At 58.9% G+C, this 12,211-nt stretch overlaps 1 protein-coding gene across 2 annotated transcripts; it reads right to left on the bottom strand.

Moving 5' to 3' along the window:
- Nucleotides 1-5,306: 5,306 nt before the first annotated feature.
- CMTM3 (CKLF like MARVEL transmembrane domain containing 3) lies at nucleotides 5,307-11,840 on the bottom strand. Of its 2 annotated transcripts, none has more exons than XM_055305983.1 (5): nucleotides 11,568-11,840; nucleotides 8,968-9,123; nucleotides 8,042-8,137; nucleotides 7,533-7,653; nucleotides 5,307-6,142 (listed from the first exon to the last, which is right to left on the bottom strand). In XM_055305983.1, the coding sequence occupies exons 1-5, from the start codon at nucleotides 11,721-11,723 to the stop codon at nucleotides 6,114-6,116; spliced, it is 558 nt and encodes a 185-aa protein (XP_055161958.1). In that variant the 5' UTR covers nucleotides 11,724-11,840; the 3' UTR covers nucleotides 5,307-6,113. The 2 variants fall into 2 exon arrangements, with proteins under 2 accessions (XP_055161958.1, XP_055161960.1); XM_055305985.1 differs by lacking the exon at nucleotides 11,568-11,840 and adding an exon at nucleotides 9,643-10,430.
- Nucleotides 11,841-12,211: the final 371 nt, after the last annotated feature.

Genomic DNA, 12,211 nt, shown 5'->3' with positions numbered 1-12,211 from the left:
AAAGGGTTCTGAAGCCCATCTAAACTATAACTGCTTACAGGTGATAAAAAGTGATGGCACTTTGTGCCACAGAGCGACTCGGAGTCAATTTGCATCGTAGTGTTAGAATCTTTGGAATTATTTATGTCCCTGTAACTATTTAATATCCTTTGTGCCATGAGCCTCCCCCATGGTTTTTGTAAATATATTTCTGTATATTTAATTAGCTCCCAGTACAACCAGCAGCGGCCAGGCCCGTTCTCTAGCTCTCTAATCCGGGTGACGCAGATGCACGGCAGTGTGGTGGCGAGCACTCGTGGAGGGCTGTCTAGGGCGAGTGTGGCAACACTTGCATTTTCCTTGTGTTGCCTCTGTGTACGAACAAGACAATCTAGACTTAGTGGGGGCTTAACAGGACCTTTTTTTTTTTTTCAAATTGAAGGAAGCTTGTTTGTACATTTAATAGTTCCACTATGGATCACATCCATTTGGTTTGGGGGCATTTTAAGGCTGAGGCAGTCATAGTGTTTATCAATTTTCTGGTAGGATGATGCTGGCTTTCGTAGTTGGTACCAAACTTGATGGGAACTGCAGTCGTTGTGTAAATTGGAATTTGCTCCTGGAGACTGTATGGTTGAAACCCTCAAGCATTTGGTGGAACCTCTAGTGGTTTTAGATGGATGCAAACACTGACGTCTTCAGAGAAAGTTGATCTTGGCACAGATTTGGGTGATGTGGTATTTTTTTTTCCCCCTGATTCTCCTGCATCTTCCTTTCTCACTGCTGAAGGCATGGAGGGAGAGGTCTGTCCCTTTCAAACAGAGAGATTACAGTCATGGGGGCCTAAAGATGCTCGCTGGCCTCAGAGAGAGCCAGGGAAGGATGAAGCCAGTCACAGATTAAAATCTCATAGAAGTTTGATTTAAAGTATTTTATTTCAGATTTTTACTCTGTGCAGCAACACTTGTCCAAGAGATTACTTTCGCCTGGCAAAAGAGGGATGTACTAGCCTGTCCAGTCCCAGCGCCAAGGCCTCCTGGGCACCTGGAGCTGAAGTGCCAGTCTGGGCAGAGCCTGGCCAGCCCTGGGGAAGGCAGTTGGGACCCAGCCTGGCTCTGAGGGCTGGGCTCTGGGAGGCGGACCGCACCCCGAGTCCTCAGGGCACCATGACTCCCCTGGGACGAAGGCTCTTGCCCACGGGTAGGCGTGAAGTGTATCCAATGTGTTGGATGCTTCTGCTCAGAGCTTTGGACTCTGTTGAAAACATGTCTACTCTTCTAAAGCCTGCAGCTTCACCTGCCTTTCTTTGATGCTTTCTTAGTGATTGAGACTTTGGTTAAGCCACAGGCAGTCTCTTGAGGAGAGAAAGCACGTAACTCCGTCTGCACATGTATGCAAATCCGTGCTCCTGACAGCAAAGCCTGGAGTAGCGCCTCCGTGTGTCATGTCCTCCGTGTGGCCCCAGCTCACCTTTTCTTGCAGACGCTCCTGTGCTATTTCAGGAGAAGCTCCTCACCCTTCCGTGTGTTCAAGAGGTGGACTGAGTTCTGATCTCTGGCTGTGCAAGATTCTCTGTGGGTTCTCAAAACTGGCCCTCACAGATGTGGAGGCATTAGCGTGTGGAGGCAGTGTGTGGCCAGTTTGGCGATTCTGGAAGGCAGTGCTGTTTTAAGTGGTCCCCTTGTGTCTCTGTGTTCAAAACCAAGCAACCATGAGGTTGTGTCACCACTGCTTGATTGTCTTTTTCTCCATATTTTGCTTATACAGGAAAATAATGACATTAAATAGGTAGCAAAAGGCAAAAAAACCACAAAAAACAAAAAACAGCAGCAGCACTTTCTAGGCTGAAGGCTATTGCCGATTAATTCTCTTTAGCAAAATAAAAAGGTGCTTCTTGCCCAGGGACTGCCATTAACTCGTGTGCCACCTTAGGGAGACGCAGACATAACGCCACCTTCCTTGAGCTTTGCAAACCTTCCTGGCTTTTTATAAAATCTCGTGTTTCTTCTCTTCTCAGCAGATACTTCTGAGATCGTTAAGAACTGTCTGGTTGAAAAGGTAATTTGAAATATTTGACCTTCTACATTGCTTTTATTTAGAAACCAATCTCTGACAGAAAACACCCTCAATATGTTAGATCTGGAACTTTCTTCTGAAAAGGAATGTTCTGGGTTGACTTTTCTTCACACCAGTAGATGGCATGTATATACTCTTAGACTGGAAACAGAGGAATGGGTCCTGATGTGTTTTCCCTTCTCTGGTCTGGATAATGTTTTTATTTCATTTGGATTTAATTTCTCAACCTTGGGGATTTTTTCTCCCCTCTCTAGTTTTTCTTATTCCTAAACAGTAAAGAAAAAAGTTACCTACAAGCCCGCTGAGCTTGAATCAATGGCAACTTGCCTAGAATAAAATTCAGCTTGTGGATTCTTGAACAGTACATCTTTTTCATAGAGTTAGCTTGTTGTCTACATTTTTATGCCAAGACTTCAATTCAGGTTACTGCGTATCTAGGCACCTGTGAGTGGCATGTTTTCTTTGGGATGCATCGTACAGAGGCCAGAGCGCCTTCAGTAAGGGGTTAATAGCCTGGACTGTAGTGCGCTATCAGAACTTTTATGGTTCTAATTTAGAGTAGGAACTTCTCAAAGGACCTTGATCAGCTTTGTTGATGGGATCAGGGCGAGGCTGGAAGTTTCTTTTCCTAATTGTGCCTCAGAGGATAGAAGGTAGGACATGGTTGATTCGGGTGATGGTTTGTGTGGGACTTGGTAATAGTCTGAACCTGTCAAATCTGAGAAACCCCAGTAGGAAGCACCCCATTTTACCAGGACACGAGGACAGTGTGGGGACCTGATGTGCATGCCAGGCAGGGCCAGTCTGACGGCTGCCTCCCTCTGTGGGCCATTTTGCTTTCTTGCCTTTTCCAGAATCGGTTTTGCAAGTTTTGAGAGCCTGTTCCCTTCTCTGCAGAAGCGAGAAAGGCAAATAATCAGGGCTTGAAGGGAGAACTGGTTGGTCCAAGGGCCGGCCCCCCGGGGAGGACGCAGGCGGGAGGCCTGATGGACCTCCATGCTGGCCCCGACCCGCACGGGGGCTGCCTACTTCCAGCGCTTTCACTCTGTAATCCATTTTAAAAATGAGCTTTCAAATCCTGCCTCATGATGAAACTAACGTATGTGGATAAAACCAGTGCTTTTAATAACTTGATTTTGATATGGTTCCCACTGAAAGAATGTAGGGATCGAAACTATTTGTATATGTCGAGATTTGTAGGGGTTCAGGAACCCGTGGCAAAAACACTTAACTATTTATTACAGGTATGACTGTATGTTTTTTCCCCCAAAATAGGTGATTCTGTCTTTGTATATTTTAAGACAAATAAGAATTGCTTCACCTTCGGTGCCTTCTGTGCGTGAGTCACATAAACACTTGTCAATCATGGAATTGAAAAAAAGATGTACATTTAGTTAAACCAGATGACACTATTTTTGTAGCATGATTTTAGATTGTGTCCTTTTAATATTGCTTTTAGCAATGATGGTTTTGAGGTTTGGCCATTATCCCTTTTAGACTTCTTTTCGTATTTTGAAAAAATTAAAAAAACAATACCCACCTTGGCTATTCCTGCCTCCTCTCTGCTGCTTTCTCCCCAGTGATTTGTTTCTGCTTATTTCAACAGTCTGAGAGTAAGAGTATATTTCTGTGAAATAATTATGAATCCGTATAACTGCATTTGGCATTTTTAAACCACTTGGTCACTTGGAGCCACCGCTCACCTCAAACAGAAAGAGGAAAGTGGTTTCATAAAAAAGAGTGGACGTCCGCGGTGCCCTGACCTCCCCTCTCTGGGGCGGAGACGGTGCAGAGCCCCCGTGTCGCAGCCCCGGTGTCCTGGCCTGGCCAGGGCGGTCCTGGGCCTGGCGTCTGCGGACGGCTCAGGCCACCCCCGGCCCTGCGCCCCCCTCCGCCCGCTGGCCTGCTCAGATCTCACATCGGCTCATGGGGCCCACGGTGGGCTCGGTGGCCCTTTCTGGCTTTCTGCCTGGACAAAAATAGGTGCCCTGCTGTGCGGAGCCCCATGAAGTCAAGACCTAGCTAACCCGCTAGCTGCTCCTTTGGCTTTCCCACCCCTGTAGGACGCGAGTTCTGTCTGGTCAAGAAAAATCTCGAGTAAACTAGCTGAGCCGTTGCAAAGTGAAGGAATGGATTTACTGAAACACGATATTACAGCTTCTCTTTTGTCCTTTGGAAGGGTCAGACTACGTAATTATTTTAACGAAGGAAGTCAAGTCAGGTGGCTGGTAACTGCAGTGATTCTTCACTGGTACTTGGCCCAGTGGCACTTCTGGGGGGCGACGTTAATTTAACAACTATGACATTTTGCTTCTTAAAAGTCTATTTCCTTTACTAGTTTGGACACAGCTGTGGGGCATTCGGAGGGATGCCACTCGGCACGCATTGGTTTATGCTGCTGGGGGGGGGGCTCCCGGCTTCTCGAACCCTGGCTCGTGGGTTGGACTCTGTCCACGTGGAGCAGTTCTGGGGCCCCAGAGCCTTTGCCCCTGGTGGTTTGTCCCTGACAGCAGACAGAGCCTCACATTGCCCTCGGTTTTGCCCGTTTCTTCGGAAGGACCTATTTTTCATGGTACTTGTGCTGATTGTTTTCATAGTGTTCAAATCTGTATTTTTGTATGTAGAGGGAAATAATTTTCTCAACACTAATCGCTAATAAATATTGTACTAAATTGTCATGAAGGAGTTCTTGTTTAATAAATGGACACGTAAAAGTGGCATCGTCTCCTTCTTGGCCCCCACTGCCTTCCGTCGCCGGGGTCGGGCTGTCAGGCTGCGTGGAGCAGAACCCCGCCGTGTACCCCGCGGCCTCTGCACACTCCGCTGTCACGCAGATTTTCGAATGTGCACGAGAGCTGGGGCAGAGCGCCGGGGCCGTTTGCACGGAGCCCCGGCGTCCCCCCGGGCTTCAAGCCCGAGGCCCCCGTGCGGCCAGCGCCCGACCACGAGAGCCCCGGGTTCCGGCTGCCTCAGGGGGGCCGTGGACTGATCCTGACACCCCAGTGAGAGGCTCCCGAGCCCCTCAGGGGCTGTGGGGACCTGGCAAGTCCCCGAACCTTCTGTTCGTTTCCTGGGCCGTGACACGGGGTTGTGAGGAGCGGGTGCTCCCGTGCGGCAGACGCTCGGGGTGCCTGGGTGGCACAAGGCGCACGGCCGCTGAACCGGAGCGGTCGGGACGCCCCGCGGACAGGGCCGCGCTGCGCAGGCCTGGAGCGCGCCGCCTGGGGCTGAGGGTTCTCAGACACGTACGCTGCAAGCACATAGTCTGGTTTAATCCACTGTGGCTTTTACATGCAAGAGACGAACAAAGGTCACAGATGCCCAAGACACAGGGCCAGGTGAGGCCTTTTGGGTCACAGAAAGTGTCATGTAAAAAACTACTTTTGTGTAAAAAAAAAAAAAAATTACATAAAGTTACAAAATCCCGTTGAACATACACACACAGCACACGCCCTTGGGGGCACACAGAAGGCACATCGGGCCCCTTGCCTGCCGGGGGGCCCCGGGGAAAGAGGGTGCGGCCGGGCCTGCCGGGCCACCCAGAAGGCTGTCAGCGAGTTCACGGTTAGGCACATGGGTCTGCGCCCCGGTGAGCCAACCTACAGCTGCCCCGTCCCCGAGATGTGGCTCCGGAGCGTGACAGGCGCCTGTTAGGGGTGCCGTGGGAGCAAAGGTCGGTTTTCTCCCTGTTGCAAAGTAAAGCGGGAACTGGTGCTCCCTGAAGGAACTCTCGGAAGGATGGTTCTCGACAAAGTGCCTGGCACGAGTGGGACACCAAATGCAAACGAGAATCCTTGGGGCCCAGCAGGTTGGCCCGGGGTGGCTTCTAGTGCGTGCCCCCCCCCCCCGGGTGCTCCCTGCGACGGAGGTGCAGGCTCCATCCACTCTGTCCCCTTGTGCTTATTTTTGGCAGAGCGCTTACAAGGCTTCAGGTCCGTGGCAGACACGAGGACACGTGGCCCGACGTGCACGACACCCCGGGTGCCGCGTTCAGCAGCGCATCGTGTGCCTGGCACCGGGTGGCCAGCAGCTCCCACTGCTGAAGGCTCCGACGCCCCTCAGTCGGAGTCAGAGTCGGAATTCTCTTCTGGAAGGAAGACAAAGGGGATGCTTGACGGGAGTTTCTAGGCCCGGGTGCCCAGGGAGACCGGCTGGGTTTCCAGCTGGAGCCCCGGGCCGGGACCCCGCATGGGCAGCCGCCGTCACCTCCAGGGCACGGCCACGCAGAAGGGGTGCCCACGTGCCCTTGCTCTAGCCTCTCCCAGGTCTCCCTGGGCTGTTCTCCCCTGGGGGTGTCAGCGTGGCAAATCCACACCCCAAACCCTGCCGCAATTCAGCAGGGCACAGTGGGCACAGCCATTATTCTGGGACAAGAAAGTCAAATATGCTCGAAAATCAGGAATCCTCTCTTCAGCCACCTTAGAGTTTCAATCCCCTTGGCCTGAATCCTAATTTTATATGGTGATCAGACACATTTTATGATGTTCAGGGCCTACCTAAGGTGTGACTCAAGGGCTCCTCGAAGCCCAGCACCCCAGAGTACTCTGTAGAGCCTTCTGGAGGAGGAACAGCATTCAAGTCGCTAACCCTCTCGCTCCAGCCGCAGTGCCAACTGCTATTTTCAGGGAGGGACCCCCCTTCCCTGGCCAACCCCTGACTCTTGGAGCCCCAGTCAATCCTCATACTGTTGGGGTCACGGGTGAGCTCTGAGAGCCTCCATAAACCCTGACCCCCTAGCCCTGTGCCGAGGGCTAGACTGGTGGGATTTTGTGGTTTTGCTGTATTCATTCTAACACATGAGCTAGGAATCATTTTACCACCAAAAAAAAAAAAAAAAAAATTCTATCTCCAAATATTAAAGCCCACAATATTCAAATACATGTCTGCACTGCCACTTCCTACTTGCTGACTGGTTATCTCGAAGAACGCAAGGCAGGCAACAAAGGCCTGGGGAAAATGTCTAGGGACGTTAAACCTAGGGTTGGTCCAAGTCCAGGACGGGGAGAGAGGAGCCTCATATTTTTAGCAGAAGGATGGTTTCTGCTGGCTCATAAATCTGAGTTTGCTGGCGCCGTGGAGAAGGGTGGGAGCTTGGTTCTCTGGCCCCTGAGCCATGGGCCCAGGACGCTGGGCAGGTGTCATGGGGGGTCAGGGCACGAGATCAGGGCAGGTGGCCACTCTGCAGCCCAGCGACTGGCTGCCTTGGGGGCTCATCCGGGAAGGTCCCACTGAGGAAGAGGTGCTAGGCCTGCCCTCAGCTTGCCCTTCCTGGAGAGGCAGAGGCCCCGGGAAGCCAGCTGGCTGCATGATCCGTGCCCCGTGAAGGGACGGACAACGCTTCCTGCCCTCCTGGGGGAGGACGTGCTCCTCCAGCTTCAAACTGGCTAAGTATCCCTGGGGGCGGGGGGAAGGGTCCCCAGCAACAGCCCTGGGTCGGCAAGCCGGGTCCCCGGGGAAAAAGCGGGGTGGCCACCCACCTTCCGCCTTGTCGGCCGTGTTCTCTTCCGCGGAGTCCCCTTCTTTGAGGAATTTGGCCACGTCGTTAAAGATCAGGTAGAAATCAACGGCAAACACGATGGTGGCAAAGAAGCCGAACACCTGTGGGACGGGACAGGGCGCATGGCACCCATCACGGGGAGCTGGGAGTCTCTGGGCCGAGGGCCCGGGACAGGCAGGGAAGCCGCCGCCCCACTTGACCGGCTGAACAGGCGGGACGGACGAGCACAGCCGCCTCCCAGGACCGGCAAGTAGGAAACTGCACTGTCGCCTTGGTGGGCAAGCAGCCCCCCAACCCGGGGCCCACTGACGCTCTGCTCAGGGACTCTGCAGTTGTGGAGACCTGCGTGCAAGTCCAAGGGCCTATGCGGGGACAGACTCTGCCCCAGACACTGAGTGTCCAAAGGGCATCTGGGGCTCCACCAGGGGTGGGGTGACCTTGAGGGGGCATCGCTGGGCAACCCCTTCCAGGGCTCGGGGGGCTACTCACCCCAGCTGCTTTGGAAGCCGCGTCTGAGTACTTGGCGACAGCCGTGATGGAGATGGCGAAGTAGATGAGAGCCGCAGTGACACAGCGCAGGAAGTCCTGGGGAGGGGGGGCGTGGTCACTGCCCTGGGCTCCCGGGACTGGGGCACAGCAGAGCACTCCCCGGACCCGCAGCTCTGGCATCCCCCGGGCTCCCGGCCTGTCCTGGCCCCACCGCACTCCCTGACCCTTCTCCACCCGTTCCTGCCCCTGCCCGGGTGTCCCCGGAGGCTGCCCTGTGCCCGGTCCAAGTGGCCGTGCCCTGTCTGGTGGACAACAGGACGTGGGCCAGGCTGCAGCTTGGCCTGTGGCTTCGCCCACATGCAGGGCTCCCTTTTTGGTGAGAAAGACGTTGAAAACCGGGTCACCTGCCGCCGGCTGGCTCTCCGAAGGGCCTCGCCGTGCCACAGACTTGCGGCAGGTCCATTTACGTGACCTGGTTTCTGCTCACCTGTCCCCAGACACGGGGACACAGTGCAGCTCATCAGGACGTGTACTGGATACGAAGTCACGAGACCAGGGTTCAATCGCAGCGTTTTTGTCCCTCCTCAGAGCAGTCTGAGGTGGGGTTTTGAGGGCTCCCAGGGGACCAGGCAAGTTGCCAGATGGCTGAAGTCTGGCTAAGCCCTGCTAGCCCTGGGTTAGCCTGTCCTGCTCCGGTGGAAAGGGCTAGAATGCCCGCGGCTGAGAGCACCAGCGCCACCTGGTGGCCAGGGCCAGGACGCCGGCTGGGGCTCCCGGCGCGGGGAAGGGGGGCTGCGAGGTGAGGCAGCCTGCGGGGGGCACAGGGCCGCTGAGAGCCGCCGCCTGCAGCTGCAAACAGTACCCCCCGCGCTGAAGGGCGACGGCCCCAGCGCAGCCACCCCCTCCGGCCCGGGGCGCGGCCTCACCATCATGGGCCAGCACAAGCCCTGCCACTTGTCATTCAGCTGCATGGCATCAGCGAAGAGGAAGTAGAGGGCCAGGAGGAACTCCAGCAGAGGCGCTGCCAGGAAGGCGGATGCCGAGGATGCCACATAGCAGACAAAGGTGATGAACGAGAGGCCCTGCAGGTGAGGGAAGGAAAGTCACACCCCTCGCACGCCCGCCCCCAGGGCTCTGCATCCAGGGACAGAGGCTGTGCCAGCAGGGGAGGTGACCCGCCCAAGGTCCTGCAACTGCCAGGATTGGAACCCTGTCCCGGGCCCTGGCTCACACCTGTGCTGCCCCCGGTGCCCCTGGGCACGGCTCTGCACCCTGACCCTATGCGGGGCCACCCCCCTCCAAGCCCCAGCTCCCCACATGCGCCCAGCCCCCCAGGAGGCTGCACCCCAGCCCCCACCCCAGCAGGCTCTCCGCAGAATCCATCCAACCCAGATGGGGCCCAACAGGGCAAATCAAACGTCTCAAAGGCGGCGCCCTGAGCAGGAACCAGTTTCTACAAATTACACCCAACACCCAAGAATGTGAATTTTAGCTGAAACACAGCTTACGAATTTTGAACTTTAATGACACGCGTGCTGAAGTGTTCGGAGTCGCAAGGTGCCCGTGCGGGCAATTTATCCTGCATCAAACACTAAACCGACCTGGTGCCCAGACAGATGCGTGAGATAAAGCAAATCCGACAACATGTTCACAACTGTGCGATCCAGGCGGTGGGTGTTGGGGCCTTAGCAGTGTAACTCTGAGTTTTCTACAGGTTTGCCAATTTCCCCAGGAGGAACAAGGCCTCCTGGGAGGGGAGTGTTCACTGAGGCTTCAGGCCCTGGGCCTACTCGCCCAGCCCTGCAGCCCTGCAGCTCCCCGCCCCCCCCAAGGGCCGGCTTCCGCACTCGGTGGGTGGGCACCGATGCCCCACAATGCTGCGGCCCTGGGGGTGTCCGCTGCAGGGCAGGACAGACCAAGATGGGGGGCTGTCCCCTGGCCAGGGCCCGCTGAGGCTCGGGGCGGCCTCGCAGCCACCTGTGCACAGGTGCTGCTCACGGCCCACTTGGCAGACGAGAAGCTGAGGCGCAGGCAGTGAAGTGGCTGCCCAGCGCCCTGGCGACAGGCATGTGGCCTCAGGGCTGGCTGACAAGTGGCCCTGCCCGAGTGTGGGCCGTCTTGCGTCCTGATTTGTCACCGTGGCTGAGTAGCTTGAGGGGGCTCAGGGGGCCCCGCAGGGACTCCTGGGTGCCCCACAGGAAACACTGTGGCTGCTTAGACAAATGAGCCGCAGAGATCCCAGAGAGTCCCCAGGGCACCCGAATCTGTCTTGAACAAGCCCACGGGGGTAGCTGAGTTCAACTCAACAGATGGGAAATTGAGGCACAGAGAGGGGCCTCCAGGGAGAGCCAGGCCGTGGGACCCTGACCCAGCCCCCCGCCGGGCTCCTGCTGTGCCTCCTCCACAGGGGCCCCTCTGCTGCCCTTCCCCTTCCTGCCTGCCACCCCCAAAGCCAGATTCTGAGGAGCCCCCCCACGCCTGCTCCCCCATTCCCTGACTCCTTGTGGCTGCTTCCTCCCCTTTCCTGTCCCGGTCAGCCTCCCCCTCTCAGGCCTGGAGCAGCCAGGGGTGACCAGCGTGGCTCCCCTGGGGTCAGCCCTGAGCCGTTCTCCCCCCCCCTCGTTCTCCCCCCCCCCACTCGTGGGACCGCCTAGATCTGGATTCCTGACTCCTGTGGGCTGAGGGGCGCTGGGGCTTAAGGCTTCTCTGCAAAAGCGCTTCCCATCAACCTCTGGGCAGGGCGGGGGCGGCCAACCAGAGGTGACCCCCCGGAGTGTGGCCTCACCTGGGGGTTGGGCAGGCGCCGGGCCGTGACCTCCAGGCTGACCCGAGGGGCAGGAGTGGCAGCCAGGTCCCCTCCTGCCCGCGCCAAGGGCAGGTGTGGGCAGAAGCCTCCTTCCTCTGATGCCCCTCTCACCCTTGCTGTCACCCAGCCCGCGAGTGGCCCACCTGTCAAGTCCCCCAGGCTCCGGGCCTCAGCCTTCTTGTCCGCAAAGTGGGAATAACGACGGCCTAGGAGTCTCCCGAGGGCTCCTCCGCACCTCGCCCCCCCGCGCCGCCCCGCCCGCCCCCTCCCTGCCCGAGGCCCAGCACCAGCCCCGCCGCGCGCGGCGTCCCCGAGACAAAGGCCTGTCGGGCCGGGGTGGGGGTTGCGGGCAGGAGGCCGGCGGGGCGGGGGCGGGGGCGGGGCGGGGCGGCGGGATCGCGGCGGGGAGGGCCGCGGAGGGGGATGAAGTCACCGCCGGGCCGCCCCCGGCCCCCGTTCCCCGGCCCGCGGCCCCCGGGAGGGCTCTGCTCGCGCCCCCGCCGTGCGTGCGGCCTCACCCGACCCGGGGCCCTTCCCAGTCCCCCGGCCCCCGCCCCGCAGCCCGCGCCCAGAGCCGCCCAGGCCCACCGGCTCCTCCCGGGCGCAGCCGGGGTCGGCGGGCGGGGGGCGGCGCGGGGTTGGGGAGCGGGGGGCCGGGGTCGCGCCCCCGCCGCCCGCGAGCTGCCCCGCTCGGCCCCGACGGCGCCCGCCCGCACTCACCGACTCGGCCAGCAGGAGGCGGCCTTTGCGCGAGCAGAGGAAGGCGCGCGCGGGCAGGAGGGCGCGGAGCCCGGGCCCCGGGGCGCCGGCGGGGGGGCGGCGGGCGCGCGGCGGGGCGGCGGGGGCCGGGGCGGGCTCCTGGTCCGGGGGCCACATGGCGGCGGCCGCAGGGAGCCCGGCGCCGCCCCGCGCCCTCAGCCCGCGCCCCGGAGGGAAGCGGAAACGCCGGCCGCGCGGAAGGAGGCGAAGGCGAAGGCGAGGCGGGGGCGCGGGGCGCACCCCCTCCCCCTGCCCCGCCCCTCCCCGCCCCGCCCGCCGCGGCCCCCCTCCGCGCCCCGCGCCCTCTTCCGCCCGCCTTCCTCCTCCTCCTGCCCCCGCCCCGCGCCGCCCGGCGCCTCCTCGCGCCCCCCGCACCGGCCCCCAGCCCCGCCCGGCGCCCCGAGGCCGCCTTTCTGCCGCCCCTGAACGCCCCGTCGGGGCCCCGTCTGCCCGCCTGGAGCGGGGTGTGCCCTCGCCGCGGCGCCGCCTCCTGCCCGCGTCCCCGCGCGTGTCCGGGGCCCGGGAGCCTCGGCGCCCCAGGGCGAGCCCCCCCGTCGGGGCCTCCTGCGCCTCGGACCACGGCGCCCGCCCCCTTCTCCCCGGGC

Source organism: Nyctereutes procyonoides, unplaced genomic scaffold (assembly GCF_905146905.1).
Source record: "Nyctereutes procyonoides isolate TBG_1078 unplaced genomic scaffold, NYPRO_anot_genome, whole genome shotgun sequence".
NCBI classification, from domain to species: domain Eukaryota; kingdom Metazoa; phylum Chordata; class Mammalia; order Carnivora; family Canidae; genus Nyctereutes; species Nyctereutes procyonoides.
The sequence above is the reverse complement of the archived record's forward strand: the minus strand, read 5'-3'. Positions and strand labels throughout refer to the sequence as shown.

Excerpts from the sequence above, each read along its gene's own strand:
- CMTM3 (XM_055305983.1), bottom strand. The coding sequence starts at position 11,723 with ATGTGGCCCCCGGACCAGGAGCCCGCCCCGGCCCCCGCCGCCCCGCCG. Across the intron at positions 7,654-8,041 it reads CGGCTTCCAAAGCAGCTGGG|GTGTTCGGCTTCTTTGCCAC; the intron begins GTGAGTAGCCCC and ends CCCGTCCCACAG. Across the intron at positions 6,143-7,532 it reads CACGGCCGACAAGGCGGAAG|AAGAGAATTCCGACTCTGAC; the intron begins GTGGGTGGCCAC and ends TCTTCCTTCCAG.